General features: G+C 32.3%; 2 protein-coding genes and 1 long non-coding RNA gene across 4 annotated transcripts; 1 reads left to right on the top strand and 2 right to left on the bottom strand.

Annotated features, from left to right (window-relative positions):
- The first annotated feature begins 2324 nt into the window (after positions 1 to 2324).
- Positions 2325 to 3572, top strand: LOC114420134. Of its 2 annotated transcripts, none has more exons than XR_003668349.1 (2): positions 2325 to 2965; positions 3064 to 3572. It is a non-coding gene; the product is annotated as an uncharacterized LOC114420134 (long non-coding RNA). The 2 variants fall into 2 exon arrangements; XR_003668350.1 differs by having other exon boundaries at positions 2352 to 2714.
- Positions 3573 to 3662: 90 nt separating this feature from the next.
- On the bottom strand, positions 3663 to 9277 carry LOC114420133 (UPF0613 protein PB24D3.06c-like). Its single transcript, XM_028386000.1, has 9 exons — positions 9071 to 9277; positions 8648 to 8724; positions 7655 to 7760; positions 6809 to 6901; positions 6632 to 6697; positions 5900 to 6045; positions 4509 to 4617; positions 4183 to 4247; positions 3663 to 4067 (listed from the first exon to the last, which is right to left on the bottom strand). The coding sequence occupies exons 1-9, from the start codon at positions 9275 to 9277 to the stop codon at positions 3920 to 3922; spliced, it is 1017 nt and encodes a 338-aa protein (XP_028241801.1). The 3' UTR covers positions 3663 to 3919.
- Positions 9278 to 12807: 3530 nt separating this feature from the next.
- LOC114420132 (zinc finger BED domain-containing protein RICESLEEPER 2-like) lies at positions 12808 to 18154 on the bottom strand. The gene is made up of 7 exons (XM_028385999.1): positions 18010 to 18154; positions 17616 to 17693; positions 15045 to 15621; positions 14651 to 14856; positions 13256 to 14523; positions 13108 to 13176; positions 12808 to 13028 (listed from the first exon to the last, which is right to left on the bottom strand). Exons 3-7 carry the CDS (start codon positions 15612 to 15614, stop codon positions 12985 to 12987), a joined length of 2157 nt encoding a protein of 718 aa, XP_028241800.1. The 5' UTR covers positions 15615 to 15621; positions 17616 to 17693; positions 18010 to 18154; the 3' UTR covers positions 12808 to 12984.
- Positions 18155 to 19047: the final 893 nt, after the last annotated feature.

The raw sequence follows: 19047 nt of genomic DNA, 5'->3' as shown, positions 1-19047 counted from the left end.
GTGTTCGTTTTTCTGTTTAAACTTTATTCCCACTAAACAACATATTAACGGTAGACGGATTCACGGCTATGCTTTGATATTAACGAAAGTAACGAATCCTAAGGCACTAGTTAACCAGTTAAAAATAAAGTTACACTTACAGCAATGTTTTAAACTTTAAATAAAGAAAATGGAAATTCCACTAAATTATAATTAAATGAATTAATATATTGTCAGTGTTAGCAAATTTTAAATTATAATATTTTAGTACATTGTGTGTTAAAAGAAATATATAAGGTTGACAAACTCATTTAAATTATATGATACTATTATGTATTTAATGATAATATAATATTTTTATGGTGAGAATCGTCAAATTTAAACCAAATAATTATTGAGTTATTTGATAAATTATTTCGTAACTAATTTAAAAATAATATTTTTATTTTCATATATAATTTATCTGTATAATTATACGACTAACAGAATATAACAAATAAAAATATATGGCATTACTCATATAAAAATACTATTTTATATTTAATTGGATGAATCTATACAAAAACAGTAGAATATTTTGTTGTTTTAATATTTTGTAAACATTAAAGAGGGTACATTTATAATAAAAATTATTTGTGAAAATAGGGATTTGAAATAGAAATATTTGTTAAAAATCAATCATATCTTTTGAATATGGTTAATAAATGTATAATATAAATTGTGATATTATTATTAATATAATTTTAAAGATAATCATTATAAAGTTTTATAAATTTATCAATATAGCTATATTTATGATTGAGTGATTATTTATGCTATTGTTATATATTACTACTGCTAATATTATGTGCATATTTTTTCTATTAATCAATATATAAACTCCTAAGAAAAAAAAAAGCTGAGAAATAAAATAGTGGCGTTGAGGCTAGGCCGCACATCAAGACTCAGGAGTCTGCGGTGTACCGGACCGACACATAGTAAAGTTTGGAAATGATGGGGGCACTTATGTCATTTCAATTACTATTGAAATAATGAAGAATTATTTTTTTTATTGGTACCGTCCACTTGTCCCATTGAGAACCACAAATGTTTTCTTTTTTCGCATCCAATGTTGATTCCCGCCAGAGAGAAAGTTGCATGGTGGCCGCTGACTGAAATTTCAGACACTCTCGTAAAAATTATGAACCGACAAATAGTATGTGGACAATACACGATAATTAATTTTTAATATATAAAATTATGTTGAAATTATACAAAATAAAAAATATTTATTATTTTACTTTTATTACGAAAATTGATTTAGTTATTTTCATTCTATCAAACAAAAAGGACAATAAGAAATAGTTAAAATTGTGAGTTTAACTTTTGTAGATGAAAAAAAAATTATTGAAATGAAAGACTCTAATAAAATAATGATCAATTACATTCTTTTAATAGAAATTATTCATCATTAAAGTTAGTGATAAAGTTAGTGATGTTTCACACTAATAACGTAATTATTAAAAAGTATTAAATTTAAATACGTAAACGAAGATAGTCACTAAAATTAGAGCCTACACTAATTGTTATTACTTTTAAAATGTAAAAATGAAAACTAGTACTCTAATGTCATAATCATTATCATTCCAAAAATTGGCAGCTTAAAAAGGATGTTTAATTTGTTAAAAATCTACAGATTTTGCTTTAGTGCATGTAAAGTTTCTCTCCATCCTAAGAAATAGCAAAATTCCCATGATCTAACTTTTGGAATTTTTTTGTTTCACTTTCCAATTTTAAAGCAATGGTTAGATGCACTGTCTAAGAGTTTCAACAAGATTTAGTTCAATGACATTGAGTTTGTGAGTTGTGACTAAACGCAGTACCAAATAATCAATCAAAATCTATCACTTGAATAATTTTTTTTAATGATTAACTTAGCTTAGTGAAGCCAAGAAAGTTAATAGATCTACCGATTCAGAACATTGCTTCGAGTGAATGCCATACATGTGCATTCATATTCATATTCACATTGACGTGAATGACTGAATGAGGTGTATTTTCTTCAATAAGACAAACTTGAGTTGCTTGTTAACCTCTACAACAGTGGAACATAGCCATATATAAAAACTGTATTAATTTTGAAATAATACTTCTCACTTTCGGTCATTAGCATCCGCACATACCTAGCGCTTCTTCAGCTGACATTTGTCGCATTTATGTAATTTTCAATTTTCAGTCTGTTTTTTTAAATATAAAATAATCCTTCCAGTCTGTTTCCCAAGGAAGTTCCTTTTTATAAACATCTCACCACTTCCCATTTGCAAACAGCTTGGTTCCACTTCTCTTGACCTTTGATGCAAACCAATGGCACCTAAGTCATCCAACATTTCATTTATTTATTTGGACAGAAAAGCTGCAAGGAACATTTTTATTGTGAAAAGTTTCTAAGATATTTCACAAACAAGAAATTTATCGTGCTACATATAATTCAATGTGCATCACTTGGACGATATAACTCGTCACTTTTCTTTTCTCATTTTAACATACATTTTTCATTGCTGCGGATGAAGTTTAACTATATAGTGGGGGTAAAAACTTTTAGACAAGAGAGGGATACTAAGAAAACTGGAAGTTGAAGCCTCACAAGTCACAACACAACCCACCAACGCACTCAGCCTCTCAGCTTTTCACATTAGACGCGTTACGGTGCTATGATATGGATTTAAACGCAGCTATGCGTTCATGGAATCAGACAGGTTCGGCTTAGCCACGTGCTGATATTTGTTTCTTAACAACAAATGTTAATTTTGATAGAAATGCCAGTGAAAACCGAAAAGATTTGAACTGTGATCTTTCTTTCTTTCCTTCACTCTTAAGTTCCTTTTTCCAACAACTAGATTAATCTTATATATCTGTCATGTGTTGATAGTGATATGAATGATTGCTAAAAAAACGCCTAAAATATATGGGATCCCTCTTGCATTTTGAGATTGATGCACTAACTCAGGTAGAACAAAACACAATGCAGAAACACACTTTTAAATTCAAATGAAACCTGAAGGATTGACAGTATTATCTGAAGGGCTTGTAAATATGTATTTTCAGATGGATCCTAGCAGAGCAGTCCCGGTCATGGGCCTAGCAGATATACATTATGCATATTTTGGTAGAAACAGCTGGTGAACGAATGGAGATAAGAGACAACGATAATGTCAATTGCATGCAGCTCTTTCAAGCTAAAATGGGAAAATGTTGACTTAAAAGCTTAGTTTCTTGGTTAATAGCCTTGTAAGATGAGTCGGATTTTGGCCAGCTGCTCAGTCGTTACCATCTTCAACAAATCATTGCAAACTACCACAAGTCATTTTGTTTCTGGATACTCACCGTAAGTACTTCATAGTTACATCACTGTAAATCCAGACAGCAAAGCTAGAATGTACATATCACCGCGATACTGATCCCTTTTTGCGGTTGAGGGGAGGGAATACTATTATAAAATGAACAGAATCTGTTGAGGGGTGAGTGTGACGCATAAAAGATGTGAAACCTTTTCAAAAGAAATTAATTAATTTTATGCCGATCTGGTAGTTGGGAAATCATTTCTGCAGGAAAAAGCTAGCAACTACATGTCTACATCATAGCAAATGCTGACAGATCCTATCTGCCGGGGAAAACAACAATGCACAAGGCCGATAAACTCGGAATTGATTAAAATGTTGCAAAATTTACTTGGGTTAAAATTAATTAATTCAAAAAACAGATACACTATATTTCTTAAGACAATAAATACTAACATCTGATATATCAACAAAAACTAAGGTTGCAAATAACAACCCCGACAAATTCAAACCCCTCCACCCCAAAAAAATATATATATGGGAGAAAAATGCAAGATTGACAAAATGGAATCAAAACTATCATAACAACAAAAGAAGGCATTGAAAATTGATAGACACCCGCATTAACTCCATGGATCGTCCCAGCCCTTGGGTCCCTCTCTTTTTAAGAAGTCAATAATAGCATCAACAGCTTCTTCAACTCTGTTAGAGAGGGAATGATTTCCATATTCGATCTCTACTTTCTCTGCTCCTCCCATGGCTTTGCATAACCTGCACGTATTCAAAATGTACCCCGTGACCATAGGAATAATAATCATATATCACAATTCTTTCCAATTGTTAGCACAACAAAAAAACTGACACCAGATAGGAGTATAGCTTTTACCGCTCAACTAGAGCTTTCTTATCAACATAATCTGGCACATATTCGTCAGCCATTGAAAATATAACCTGCCAAAAAAACCAAGGCATACCATGATGACAAATTTCCTCCTCCAATTTTTTCCTTTTAAGAATAATAGATTAATCTCAGATCTTCTGTCTTTGTCTCTTAACAGGATAGAAAACTCAAAGACTCAGTCAAACATAATTGCTAAAAGATAGGAATAAAAACATATCGGGTAGTTTTTATCTTTAGAAAAGCTGATTGAGGAAAAGGAAAATTTTTACTTCAAATTTTAAATTATGATAAAAATATTTACCAATACTCACCTGACAATGTGTGCTAGACATATGCCCAAGTCTCATCTTCAATTGATCATCACTCAGGTCAGAACTGAACATGTCATCATCACCATTATATGAACAAAGGGAGTGATACCTGCAAAAAATTAATTGCTTTTTAGGAAGGGAACAATAGCACGAGACACCAAAAACCTTTTTGCAGTATAATCAATATCAACTTTTTCAAACAGTAAATATTTCTCATGCATCAACATGTCATGCATGTGGTATTGTTACAATACATTAAGGAGAGAAAGGTAATTAAGGATGGAGGAGGAATGAAGAAGTAAATAATGTCTTTGAAAACAGACATTACTTGATAGGTGACAAATTGTCTATTTGACATCTGATATAGCCTAGCTCAAAATCAATATCAGACAACTTGAAACCTTTTACAAATGTACAGTATAGGACTAACTTATTTGGAAGCCTATCATCAAAACAGCAGTAGAGGAATCTGTGTCGAGCAAAACTTGTGGCTTTTTGCAATTGACATTGATACGGCCAAAAGTTAGTGTAGTTGGTGGTTAAAGTTTTAGGGCATGAAATTAGCTTTAAATGAAAGGGTAGAAGAAGTGGGAGTTCTGACTTGTTATCATTTGGGAACTGAGCATCAGCTCTATAGAAAAGAGAAATCCACGGAAGGAGAACTTTCTCTTCTGTTCTTTGTAACTCAATTCACTATATTTTGTAACAACCTTGAATACATGGTAAGAAGTGATGGAAGCATTGGGGTAACGTTAGAGGTTGAATGGGGATACAAGGGACAAGGGAGGAAATGAGAGGTAGGAAATCAATTTGGTAGTTTTGGGTGCCTCCTGCCACAGGGCAGTGAAGTTTATCTCCTCTGATTTCTTTATTCTCAGCTCTCAATTGCACTTTCCTTTTGTATCAAGCGCACTGTTCTATGGAATTTTACCTACTAATTCCATAGTAAATTCAGTTCCTATCAGAATATAATATAATTCATAGTATTGTGAATAAAGAAATAGGAGGCATTTTAAAAAATGAAATGGTTATACTAACAAATAATTCTTTGGTAAGCATGCTCTACCATAGGAATTAAAATAATTTATTGACATGTGCAAGGTTGTGAGGGTCATTTCTTTGCACATTTCAAACAATGATTAAAACACTAAAAAGATTGTGTGGTAGACCATGCTAATCTAAGAATTACTGTCACTTTATACCAGCCACTTTGGACTGATAAGTGATAATTGAAGAGCAAGAGAAGATTATTTTATAATTTAATAAGATCCTAGTTTCCAAATAATGCATCGGCGTCAATGCTAATTGTACATCAGAGTCTGACCCTATTGATTGATATCCAGGCTTGTCTCAGTATATGTGCTGCTCCTACAATATTTCTGTACACTCACCTATAGGCAGTTATTGGGGCAGTAGGATCTGCTTCCATTGGCATTAACTCTAAACCTCGGCCTTCACTTATCATCTTAGCAGCCAAGTCAATCATAGAAGCTGTGTGAGGGAGTGTAGCTTGATATTCCCGATCACTGACTGGAGCCTGAACAATTAAATAGACATAGAAAATTAGGCACTCAGTAAAAGAACAGATGGGATAGCATGACATTATATATTGATATTGATCAAACAAACCTTAGACTTCAAAATTTAAAATCATACATGCCACATAAAACTGTGATATGTGAGTTAATAACGGCAAATGAACCACAGTTAAATACAAGGTTAAGTTGTTGACCCCCACCTGAAGCAGGTTAGATTCTCAACTTCACGTTACTCAAGTAAATGAGACAAAACAAAGCTAACATCAGTTTAACCTCAAACCCACAGTTTGGTTCGAGCATATTGACTAGTTTACCAGCTTTGGAGCTAGTTTTTAACATTATGATTATTTAAAATATCCGAACAGCCTTATGCATATTAAGATAGAAACTTAAATCAGGTGAATTGGGTCAGTCTCATGCAAAAAACAGGACTATTAGAAGAATAAGACCCCTAATTTTTAAAAGGCTGTTTATTTAAGTGGCATAATTGCAATGCATTAAATTAGGGCTGCCATTTTACAGAAGACATGCAGATGAAAGAAATTTTTGCAAGAAGTTCATAATTGATCCATGATCAACGTGTACCTGAAAGATGGCAGCACGAACAGCTCGGGAGCAAGCAAAATTTGTGCGCATGTAATGCACAATATCCTACAATGTCCAAAAAGAGAAAAGCTTATTTAACTGTCACAACAAATGACAGTAGCAAGAAGAGAAGTGGAAGTAAAGTATAGTTAGGACTAAAATGAAGTAACATATAACCTGACAGCCAGTACTATGCCCAAGTAATGCCACACCTTCAGAGTCTTCTTTGTTAATTAAATAATTAATCAGCTGATCCAGCTCCTTAGCATCCTTCAACGTGAATTCAACAAGCAATTGCAAACTTAAGAATCAAGATAATTATGCTTATCAATCAGGTAGAGATATTGACATTGCACCATTCAGTAAAACATAAGAATGAACATATAATATCATTTTAACACATTAAATCTTGAGAATGGCCAAAATATTGAGGTAGCATACATATTTCAAATATATGCTGCTTGAGGTTGTAATCACTGATTTAATGGACCTGGACTCCTAGGAATTAGGATGCTTAGTTTACCATATTTAACAAAACAACTAGATTCTGAAGACATTGTTGGTTGAGGTGATGCCAAAGGTTACACTAATTTAACAGTAGAATAATTACTTCTAAATATCTGATGAAAAAGTCATGATGTTGTCCTTTATTCTTTTGGTTTATTAAACAAACAACAAAATTCTCTACCACAAGAAACCTAAGGTTGGAACTAAGCAACAATATCAACATTTGATTTATATTTCTCACTGTAAGGATATGCTTTTGCAAACACTAAGCTCACTATATCAAAGAAAAAGGCATTTGACTGCTAAATTAAAAAAAAAAAATCTTGTCTTGTGTGATAGTGGAATTATATGGTGGCTTAATCTTAATACTTACAAGTTATATATAGTAAATCCAGAATTTTGAGCTCAACATGTAAAACTAATAAAGCATAAATCTGTTCAATAGAAAGTGTTATAACACTTCACAGCAACCTGGAACCGCACAGCATCACGGGGAATTAAAATTTAATTGATTACTTGTTGCAAGCTGGAGGTGCCATATCCACTGTATGAAGATGACATAAGGAATTGAACTAATGACCAATTCTCATGGTCCAGAGCAATTGCCAGAGGTTCCAAGTATCTACAAGAAGATGAAGAAAAAGCATGTTAGATAGAAACTATTCTAAGGTTTACATCTAGAGGTGGAGCTTAAAAAATGTATAAGAACCAGTATAAATTTTCTATTATTAAATTATCTTATCACAATACCAACTTCTATAAAGTAATTAACTTGAGGGTAGCTATTAGCAAATTGTTATTTCTGAAGTTACTATAATGAGAGGAAACTAACTTAGAAATGGCAAAAGGGTAATAATAAATATTAAGGACAGGTCGTATTGATGACCAAGAAAACTCTGGAGAAGAAGCAAGCTTCAACGCTTCCCAAGACAACAGAGCCATCATTTTGGGCAGGGTCATGAGCATTCAACGCAAAGCGGCCTTTCATTCCCTTGTTTCGTCGTGGCACACCCCCCCCCCAAGCAAAGGGGACTAACTTAGAAATGGCAAAAGGGTAATAATAAATAAGATGTTTTGCAAGCACTTCCCTTGCACGCCTTAAAACCGGAATTTAATTTATCCTACCATTTTATCCCTTATATTTAGCAGGCAACTGAAAAAGCATATTTGATCTTATGAAAGTAGCTCATGACCTTCCCATAAGCTCCCTTTAGCTAATTTGAGTAAGTTTCACATCCAAACATATGAATAAGCTCTCGTTTTATAGGAGCTTATTGTCCAAACGCACCCTTAACTCAATCATGTCAATCATCAAATACTTAGAAATCCTGGATAGGGTTTTAAGCAAAGAAAGCCAAGACAATCACTGAACACTTAAAGTAGAATAGATATTATCTTTCAACCCTAAGAAGAGAATAATTTGGTTTTAAAGACATTGGATATGAGAAGACCAGATAGTGCTGTGCTTCAAAAGAAAACCGAACTGAAATTGTAGGGTATGAAACGTACGAAGTAGCAAGAAAACCATCGGTCAATCCACCAATAAAAATGACTTGCCGCTTATAATCACCAGTCTTAAATGCAACCTGCAAATAAAATAAAAAATAAAAAAAAAGCTATCACAAGCCACTCCACCAAAATCAGAAAGCATAAAAAAAAAGGAGGAAATGAAAAGTAAAGACACAATGACAGAGACTGAACTACGGCAACTCAGGGATGAGATTCACAAAAGAAATAACAAAATAGAGGAAAAAGCAGCACACTCACTGAATAATTACTATTTTTTGGGGTTTGTTTGAAAAATCAGAGATCTCAAAGGTCGAAGACAATGTAGAAGAGTAGGTGCAATATTACTACTAGTGAATAGAAGTTAAGCTAGAAATCAAAATCACCAACAATTAAATCAGATTTAAAAACAATAAGGTAACGGACCTGAATAGGATTGGGACCGTACTTGAAAAGAACCCCTCGGAACTGATTTTTGCGAACGACGGGGCCGACGGTGTCGGCGGAGGGTGCAACGGCGGAGTTATTGGACATTTTGACACTGTTGGAACGACCGGCTCGAACGATTCCGGAGAACCAGGACGAAGAAGAAGACGACAAGGTTGAGGAAGAAGAAGTGAGAGAAGGATTCATTGCCTCTAGATTATAGCTATAGCCATGCTAAGGTGATGATGGTCCAAGCAGCAGTGCAGGGCTCGGGATTCGAGAACCAAGACACCCCGATGGATCAGAACCCTCCCGCGTGGTTCTCACGCGCGGGTGGTTGCACTTCTTAATAACAAAATGGGCCCGCATGGGCTCTATTGGGATGCCACTTGAGACCTAACCAGCCTCGACCATGTGGCCCGATACATCGAAAATATGAAAATTTTAATTTTTCAGGTCTTTTTCTTTTTTCTTTTCTCAATACACTTCCTTTTTTTATTTTATTTTTCCATATTCCCTTCCCTCTCACACACTACTACCTTTTCCCGTTATTTGCATAAATATAAATATAAAATTAATTATATTCCAGAAATTAGTTTTGGGAATGCAATGAATTAACCACGGATATCCACCATTCAAAGAAAGTAATGTTAGCTGTAAGCTTTTCTTGGTGCAACTGAATACAATTGCAAACATATAAGGTATTTAGCTGAGTATATTGTTTATTATTTTTCTAAATATTTTAATCACATTTGCAGTTGAAGCTCTGTCCAAAACTTCTTGACCATGAAATTTAATTGCGGAAAGTGAGTTGGGGACAAGTCTTTCTCAAACACAGATAATGGTGAAGCTTAAATTAAGCTAATCCTACCCTACTCACAGGTTTTATAACAACAGAACCAAATGTGACTATTTTGCTGATTTGATGCGCACTTAGGAATGTTTTGAGGTACGGTTATATCATTATGATTACCCTCCTTAACGTGTTGAACTTTAATTTTATGAATATATAAGAGAATAAAGTTGAAAACAAAAGCTCGACACTCTTGGTGGTGGTGGTGGAAGGTACTTGGGTCGCTCCCTTAAAAATGATATCATGCATTATTTATAAGTTGGTCAAAGTATGTTATATAAGGTGCACCAATGCATCTTATTAAATCCCTCTCTGTGGTCACAGTCGATTATTTAAGAAAACAAGAATGACAGACAGAGAGGCCTACCCCATTTCAGTGAGTAATGGCTATATGGGGTAAAACAGAAAAGTATATGCTTTGCTTGGATAGAAACAGAAGAAATAGAATAATAAGTGATATGATATAAACCCAACAACGGCTTGTAAACGATTACGCATTCCCTCGTAGGTAAATTTAACATATGACCTCGAAAAGTTCTCGATAATACACTGAGCTCCGGAATAATATAGTGGATCTAAACGTCGATAATATCAAATACTTGACCGTTAAACAATTGATGAGTAAACCTGGACATACATGATTATTGTATCTTTTGTAGAAAATATAGAAAGAATTAATCATTTTTATTTTTTTTATTTTTAATGATACAAAAGTTTAGAGGGAAAGATAGTCCTCTTAATAAGAGGTCGGAAAATACCACTAATCTTGGTGATAAATTATGTTAAAATTTACGTCTTATTAACAGATAAAATCTATAATCATACCTAAGACATATAAATTAACATATGAATTAACCGTTAATTCAATCTAATGACTTTTACTCAATTTATTTTTATTTTATGCATAACAAATAGTAACTTAAATTTTATTTACTAGTTATAAATACTTAATTGAATAATTAAAACCATAGATGTGATGATGTAACTTATAGGATAGGATATTTTATAAATCGATTAAATTAAGTCTATCGTTACCATCAATAAATAGAATGTAAATATTAATAGATATTATTTATGAACGGGTAAAAAATATATACTTTTTATGAAAGTATGTACTTAAATAAACACGTGATATTCAGTATATTTTTAAAAATAATAGTAATTCTTGAATATACAATAGAAAAATGCTAACATTGTAAAACAAAAATATTTTAAAATTTAAAATAAAAGTATTAGAGAGGAAGAACAGTTATCACTTTTATATAAACTAGTTGAACTCTATCTGTATTTTTTAAAATAAAAATTAAAAAAGAAAAAGCATTTGAATAATGACAACAATTACATTTTGAAATTTCATTGAAAGAAATAATATATATATATATATATATATATATATATATATATATATATATATATATATATATATATATATATATATATATGTGTGTGTGTGTGTGTGTGTGTGTGTATTGAAGGGTAATTTAAGAATAGAAAATGGATACACCAAAAGAGATAATTACATTTATTAATAGTTATAGATGACTTATTAACAACAATAATTAATTACTTACATAATTGGAAGATTAACAAAATAGTATTAAAGTTTAAGTGAGATTAATTATCTCCATTTTATCATGTACAACTATTTATATATTGTATTGTTAAGGGACATGCAATATGAGTTGTGATTTCTTCTTCTTCTTTTTTTTTTACTGAAGTGAGCTGTGATTCTTATTGTTATGCAAAATGAGAAAATATGCAAAGTACATTAAAAATGTAAAATTTATAATGAAGTGCTTAATAATTTACTTCAATAAACTACCAAAATTGATATATTTCATTTTTTCAATCATAACTTCACTAAAAAAATAATAATTAAAATTGTTAATCTTAACCAAAAAAAATGCACATTTTCTTAAAAATGTTATCTATAATAAATTATGCATTAATAATAAATTTTTTACAAATTTTGTATATATTTAAAATGTATATGGATAAAATATACATTTAAATTGATTTTTTTCCTCTCTACGTCTCCTTATCATTTTATGTATGTAATCATATCAATTATTTATTTCTCTTCTCTTCTTATTTTTCTTTGGATATAGACACTCATTGAATGTCCTTCAAGGATCTTTTTCCTTTAAACTTTTTTTTTATGAGCCTTATTCCTTTAAACCAAAATCGCATATACACATATATATGCCAAAGCAACGTGCTTGACCCATTTCTTATCTTCTCACATGTTCCTTTAGAAAACCGTTGAGAATGTATAGGAATCATAATCATTAGAGCACATATTTCTCCACAAACAAGATGAATTCTTAACTAACTACCTCTCTATGCTAGCTCCTAAGTGAAGACAAGTCACCATTTCTATAATTCAAAACAGAGTTTAAGATAGTTTCATTATCATAGGGAAATCTCCATCTCCACTACCCATAGGAAAGTAGGCATGGCAACGGGTTGAAACGGGGACGGGTATTGCATTTCCCACCCCCGCCCCCGACTTTTTGACTAATCCCCGACCCCGCCCCCGACCCCCGACGGGGTTAAAATATCCATACCCACCCCCGTCCCCGTTGGAAGTCGGGTTTCCCCGCCCCGCCCCGCCTCCGCTAGAATTGATTAAAATTTTTTTTAAAAGAGAAAAAATATTAAAACTTATTGAAAAAAATTGAAAAAAAAAGGCTAAAAAATAGTTTCATAACAAAAAAACAATAACAAAGCCAAATTCAAAATATAGGATCATTATCATAATTTAAAAAATTACTAAAACAAATCAATCTATTCAATTAAAATCATAAAATTTGGGTATTGCATGAGGAATTAAGACATGCATATTTATTTTCCCACAAAAAAAACATTATCATCTAAATATATGTTGTCCCAACAATAAGTAGCATATGATTCTATTTAGCAAAAAAGGAGATATTAATATACTATGTTGGTTGTCCTTCAACATGTTTCATTTTGTTTAGCAACTTAAACATGTTTCATTCTTTCAAATTACATAATAAAAAAAAGAAACAACTTAAATTGTTCAACAAATAAATGTTAATCATTCCTCCAAATTAGTGACACTAGCAGCACCCATCATTTCACCTGCATAAAAGAAATAAAAAATTAGAACAAAAACTTATATTATATAATAACAAAAAATGAAATTTAGAACATTATTTACCTTCATCATCTGAAACCATTTCATTCATTACATTAGCACATTCAGCAACAACTTTATAGCTCATAGAACCTATAAAAATACATTACTAGTATTAGTTCTTGAATAAACACAAATATCAATTTAACAACATATATGAATAAAACTTTACCCGTATTTTCAGCACTCCACAACCAACTTCTAGCGCACATTAAAGCCTCTAAAGTAGTCCATTGAAGTCTACTACGATGTGGGCTTAATACTTGACCACCAGTGCTAAATGCAGATTCTGAAGCTACGGTAGATACTGGAATAGCTAATATATCCTTAGCAATTGCTTGAAGTGTTGGATACTTGACACCATTAAACTTCCACCACATCAAAATATCAAAGTCAACAGCTCTTGGTAAAACATCTTCTTCTAAATAGTGGTCTAACTCTGATTTAACATAAGAACTTCTAGCCCTTTTTTTTCTTATTATAAATCTATCATACTCAGATAATGCATCACCAACAACTTCACTACCAGTAACATCACCAACATTACTACCAAAAGAGCCTTTGTTCATTTTCATTTGGTAATCAGAAACTAAGTCATAACACAATTGTTGAATGCCCCTCACTTGAGTAAAAGAGTCATGCTCATACAATTTTTCATAATAATACTCAAGCAACTCCATCTTGTACCTAGGATCTAAAACAGTGGCAACTCCCATCACATTATGAATCACACCCCAATATTTATCAAATTTGATCATCATATTTTTTGCCATTTGTTGAATCATTGGGTTAGGAGAGGTAATCCATTGTTTGATTGCCAACTTAATCTCACATATATTTGGAAAATACAAATTAGCAGTTGGATGTTTAGTAGAAGAAAATAATTCAGTGATAGTATTGAACAACTTCAATCTCCCACAAATATCCTTTGCAAATTGCCACTGTAAAGTACTTGGCAAACAAGTATATTGAGACTCTCGTTGCTTTAATCGACAAAATACATCCTCATATCCTATGGCAATTTCAAGCATTTTATAAGTTGAGTTCCATCTAGTTGGACAGTCTAATGCCAAATTTTTAGTGTAAGGGATTCTCAATTGTTTAGCCGTTTCCTCAAATTTTTCCTTCCTCTTGGGTGTTGCTGTCCAATATGCTACACTATCCCGAATATTTTCTACACCTTCTTTCACCACTTCCAACCCATCTTTTACTATCAAATTAAGGATGTGAGCACAACAACGCATGTGAAGTAAAGATCCATCCCTAAGCAAACTACCTAAGTGCAATTTATCCTTAATTTTATCAATCATAGCATCATTTGTGGTACAATTATCTAGGGTGATAGTGGACAGTTTTGTGTCAATATTCCAATCCATCAAACAATCAGTCAATACATTGCAAAGTCTATCACTTGTATGAGGAGCAGGAACATAGATGAACCTAACATAAAAATAGAGATATAATATAAAAACAGCCAAAAAAAAGAGATATAATATAATCATATTCAATCATTTTATAAAATAAAAGGCCTAATAATATAAAAAGTTCAAATTGTTTTATTAATTACCTCAAAATTTGACTTTGTAAGTTCCAACAACCATCAACGTAATGAGCTGTAATAGCCATATACCCCCTCTTCTGACTTGTTGAAGTCCACATGTCTGATGTAATGGCCACTCTTCCATCAAGACTATCCAACAACTTCAAAGTTGTTGCTCGTTCATTCTCATAGATTTTCATTATCTCCTTCTTAATTGTGTTTCTAGTAGGAACCTGAAAAATATCACTATATTTTATTTTATAATATACCAGTTGTATATATCAAAGGATAATTTAAAAATAAAAAATGCATTCATCAATAAATCAAAGGAAATAATTACATTTATTAATAGTTATAAATCAATAAATGTATCTATAATATATTATTTGCATACTTGAAAAAAGGGATTTTGCTAGCGAACCTGAAACACAGGTTGGAGGGCAGCAGAGTATCTCCTAAAGCCAAGGTGATCAACAATTGATAGTGGGTACTCATGCATAATAATTGCTTTTGCCAACTCTTCCCTTGCACGTTCTGCATCATAAGTTCCCGCACCCAACTCTTGTTTTCCTTGCACGACCTTAGGGGTAAGAAATGTTTGGCCTTTCATCCCTCTCATAAAAATCTTGTATTGAACACAAATCTCATTATGCTGCCACAAATGCTTGGTTCCATTTTTTGATTTTCCACCAAGAAGTTTCTTACAATACTTGCATTCAGCCTTGTCCAAACCATTGACTTTAATTTTTTTGAAATGCTGCCAAATCTTACTTTTCAGCCTACATATTCCTCCTTGTGCCTCCACATTATTAACTTCATCTTCATGAGGTGAAGGAGTATGATCAACATTAACAGGTGAAGGAGAAGGTGCAAGATCAACTTGAATAGGTGAATGAGTTTGATCAATTGGTGAAGGTGAAGGAGAAGGAGACTCATTAATTGGTGAAGAAATAGGGTAAATTCCTTCTGGTGAAAAACTAATATCTTCCATTACTTTCCTGGAAAGAAAAAAAATACAGCAGGTAAAACTGGGGCAAAAATTAGAATTTATTAAAGAATCTGAGAGGTTATAAAATATCAATAAACCTCCTCTATTATTCTATTTCTATTTCCTTCCTATTAAGTTCCTTCAAAGTACTTGTAAAACAAATGCTAGAAAAATTAAGTGTTTCATGTTAAAAATAACAACATCATGAACCTTTAGCACAATATATATATACAACTGCACAAATTAAAGAGTAGCTTTCATTGCCCGATTAAGGATAAAACTACAAAAGGATTGAAAATTGCAACCAGCTTGGTTCATGTAGAATAAAATGAGTGCGACAACCAAGAGGTCAAGCTTAATGTTTCATTACTCCAAAACCATACATACAACTGCACAAATTAAAGAGTAGCTCTCTGTTTTGTCTGTGCCTAATGTTTCATTACTCCAAAACCATACATTAATTTTAACACTTAAATCACTGGTGGAATGAAAATAGAGAGAATTACAAAAATTCTATTTTCAAGGATATCATCATACAATAAATTCATGATATCATCATGTATTGAAGGTCAACCAGTAGTAAGGATAAACAAAAATGGTGTCTTATCATACTCAAAAAGAGAAGCAATAGCAAGAAATCAATCACATAATGGCATTAGATTCTAGAAATTAATGAACTTTATACAAAACCACGGGATTCCATCTTAGCCTCCCCCACCTTTTAAATTCATCATTTATGCTCATCATTCATTCGATACAGTCGATAACAATTCAATCTAAAAAATTACAGAGGGGGCTTAAAATAGAGTAGAGTTGAATTCATGAAATACCACAAGGGAAATATATGTTTAATTTATTGGAGATTTAAATGAATATGTAAGGAGAGAATCTCATTTAATGTTGTTTATATCTTATGTATTTGCTGCATAAATTAAAGACCAGTAAATTCATTCTTTTAAATATTTTTAATTAATTAAAGATATATTAAATAATTTTTGTTTTAAACAGATATTGTTTTTCAATAAAACTTATATTTTTGTTTGATTAACTTGAACACTTCACGTATAATATATATATATATATATATATATATATATATATATATATATATATATATAAATGTTAATAAAATTTGTATATGATAAAAAGGAAAATCTACTATAGTTTTTTATGTTAAAACATGATAATAAATATTGATTGTAAGGTATTTTTTTAGGAACACTGTAAGGTAATTAATAATTATAAAAAGTTATTCATTGGATTATGATTATTAGTGAATGAACTTGGCTAAATATCCTGATTATTGTGAGACCAATTTAATCCCTTATTGATCATGTCGATACTTACCTAATTATTGGTAGGCTTTTACTTCAAAAATTGTTTGTAAAAGTAGCTAGTAGAGCCAACCGAACTTTATGTATCATCTAACCTTCTTCATTCATAAAATGTCTTCAGGTAAGGAAATTGGATAGTGTTTGAAAACAAGAATCGATGGACCTAATAAAGTTTGCTTAATCAATCACTTCATCAGAAAAAATAAAGCAGAACTGTATAATACTATAATTATAAATGGAAGAAGTAGGGTATGGAATGAAAAAAGAGGTCCAGATTTTTAAGGAAATGAGCTGCATTTGTTAATCTGTGTTGTGTCAAGTTGGAAAAGAATGCTTAGGTTTTTCAAGGTCTTTTGGTATATGGAGAAATCTTTTGGGAAAGGATACAGTTTTAGCTTCTCCAGTTCTCCTTGATGCTCTGCTCAAGGTCTTCATATGGGGTTGCCATTTCAGATTTTCCCAGAGATCAGGGTGCTAGGCTGCTATTATGCACTGTTACTCTTGACTTCTGTTTTTCTGGTTCATTGTAATTAGTTTTCTTGTGGAGGAAATATTACCCTCCTATCTTTGTATACTTTTTATTTATTAATAAACTTCCAGTTCAATCAAAAATAACTATATATGGAAGAATTTAGTTAAATGTTTGTAGGAGAATGAACTTGCTATATACCTTGCTTTAGTGCAAATGGAAGTTGGAGATAATCAAATGCGTCAAGTATCAGCTCCACATTCTCCAATAGTACTTCCTCTATGCAACAATAGATGTCAAGTCAAAAATCAGTTCACCAAAAACCGTCAATAAAATAGCCTAATGGAAGCACAGCATGATTATAGCGAAGCTTGGTTATCAAATCGTGAATCACCATGCTAATTTTTAAATTGTGAATCATAATTTGTATAGAAACATAAGATCTAAGACAACGAAAAACAACCTTCTGCATCGGGATCTACCGCATAAATCACACTTTCTGCATAGAGATGATAAACTTAAATCTAAAAGCATTTCGGATCTAATAAGCTGAGATTAAAATAAATTTATGAATGAATGAATGAGAAGAAGGAACCTTCGTTGCGTCCTCTCTTGAGCGGCCTCACGTTCTCCACCACTTCTCCTTGACTGAGAGGCTGAGAGCTGCAGTAGCTGTAGCGGCTGCGGCGCAAAATAAGATTTAGGTTTAGCAAATAGCAATGTGAGGAGTGAGGACTGAGAGGTGCAGCAGTAGCAGCGCAAAATAAGAGTTAGCCTTTAAAAATTAGGTTTTTCAAATTATAACATTGAGGTGGGTCGGGGTCGGGGCGGGGGGGGGGCGGATACCTGTAATCCCATACCCGCCCCCGCCCCCGTTTTGGGTTATCGGGGAAAACCCGAACCCGACCCCGAACCCGGTCAACGCGGTTTTTATCCGTCAAAGTCGGGGCGGGTTCGATTCGGTTCTCACGGGGTCGGGTTCCGCTGCCATGCCTATAGGAAAGCCTTATAACTTCTGGTTTTAGATTTATAATATTGTATTAGAGACTTAGTTGAGGTGCATGTAGTTTGAAAAATATTTGTTTAGACTGGTCGATCTTTTAAATGAATATTTTAAAAGATTAGTCCTTAACTCGTGCTGAAATACTTGAACTAAAATGAAAGTGTGAGCGAATTATTCAAAATATAACAAAATGAGGGAGATGAAATTATAAGTTACGTTGCTGATGATGCTGAGGCCTGAGGGTTTACAACTTTATCCTCAGAAAGCTGCATTGAAAGAAGGTTTACAACTTTTTTCACAGTAGTATATCAGAAAGACTTGCAACTTTATTCATGTCAAAGTTAAAGTGAGAATGTTTAGTTCGCATCTTTTTTCTATTCAAAAGTTATATGATATTCAAAAGTTATATATATATAGTGCAAATGTGTGTTGAAAGACTTTTTAATATAAAAGTCAATATGTTACTTGTAAGGGTAATATAAGCACGAAGAATTGATTTGAAGATTTGTATATATGATGATTCTGCATTGATTGTGATTTGAAAGATGGCGGAGAGTATGAATTTGAAGATTTTGGAGATTTGAAGAATGTTTGTGGTTTATAGAAAGCAAATATGCAAGGTGGAAATAA

This window comes from Glycine soja, chromosome 7, assembly GCF_004193775.1.
Source record: "Glycine soja cultivar W05 chromosome 7, ASM419377v2, whole genome shotgun sequence".
Classification (NCBI taxonomy): domain Eukaryota; kingdom Viridiplantae; phylum Streptophyta; class Magnoliopsida; order Fabales; family Fabaceae; genus Glycine; species Glycine soja.
This window is presented reverse-complemented; position numbering and strand designations above follow the sequence as displayed.

Excerpts from the sequence above, each read along its gene's own strand:
- LOC114420132 (XM_028385999.1), bottom strand. The coding sequence starts at position 15,614 with ATGGAAGATATTAGTTTTTCACCAGAAGGAATTTACCCTATTTCTTCA. Across the intron at positions 14,857-15,044 it reads CCCTCCAACCTGTGTTTCAG|GTTCCTACTAGAAACACAAT; the intron begins GTTCGCTAGCAA and ends GATATTTTTCAG. Across the intron at positions 14,524-14,650 it reads TTACAAAGTCAAATTTTGAG|GTTCATCTATGTTCCTGCTC; the intron begins GTAATTAATAAA and ends TTTTTATGTTAG.
- LOC114420133 (XM_028386000.1), bottom strand. The coding sequence starts at position 9,277 with ATGAATCCTTCTCTCACTTCTTCTTCCTCAACCTTGTCGTCTTCTTCT. Across the intron at positions 6,046-6,631 it reads TTCGTGCTGCCATCTTTCAG|GCTCCAGTCAGTGATCGGGA; the intron begins GTACACGTTGAT and ends TTAATTGTTCAG. Across the intron at positions 4,068-4,182 it reads AAGAAAGCTCTAGTTGAGCG|GTTATGCAAAGCCATGGGAG; the intron begins GTAAAAGCTATA and ends GAATACGTGCAG.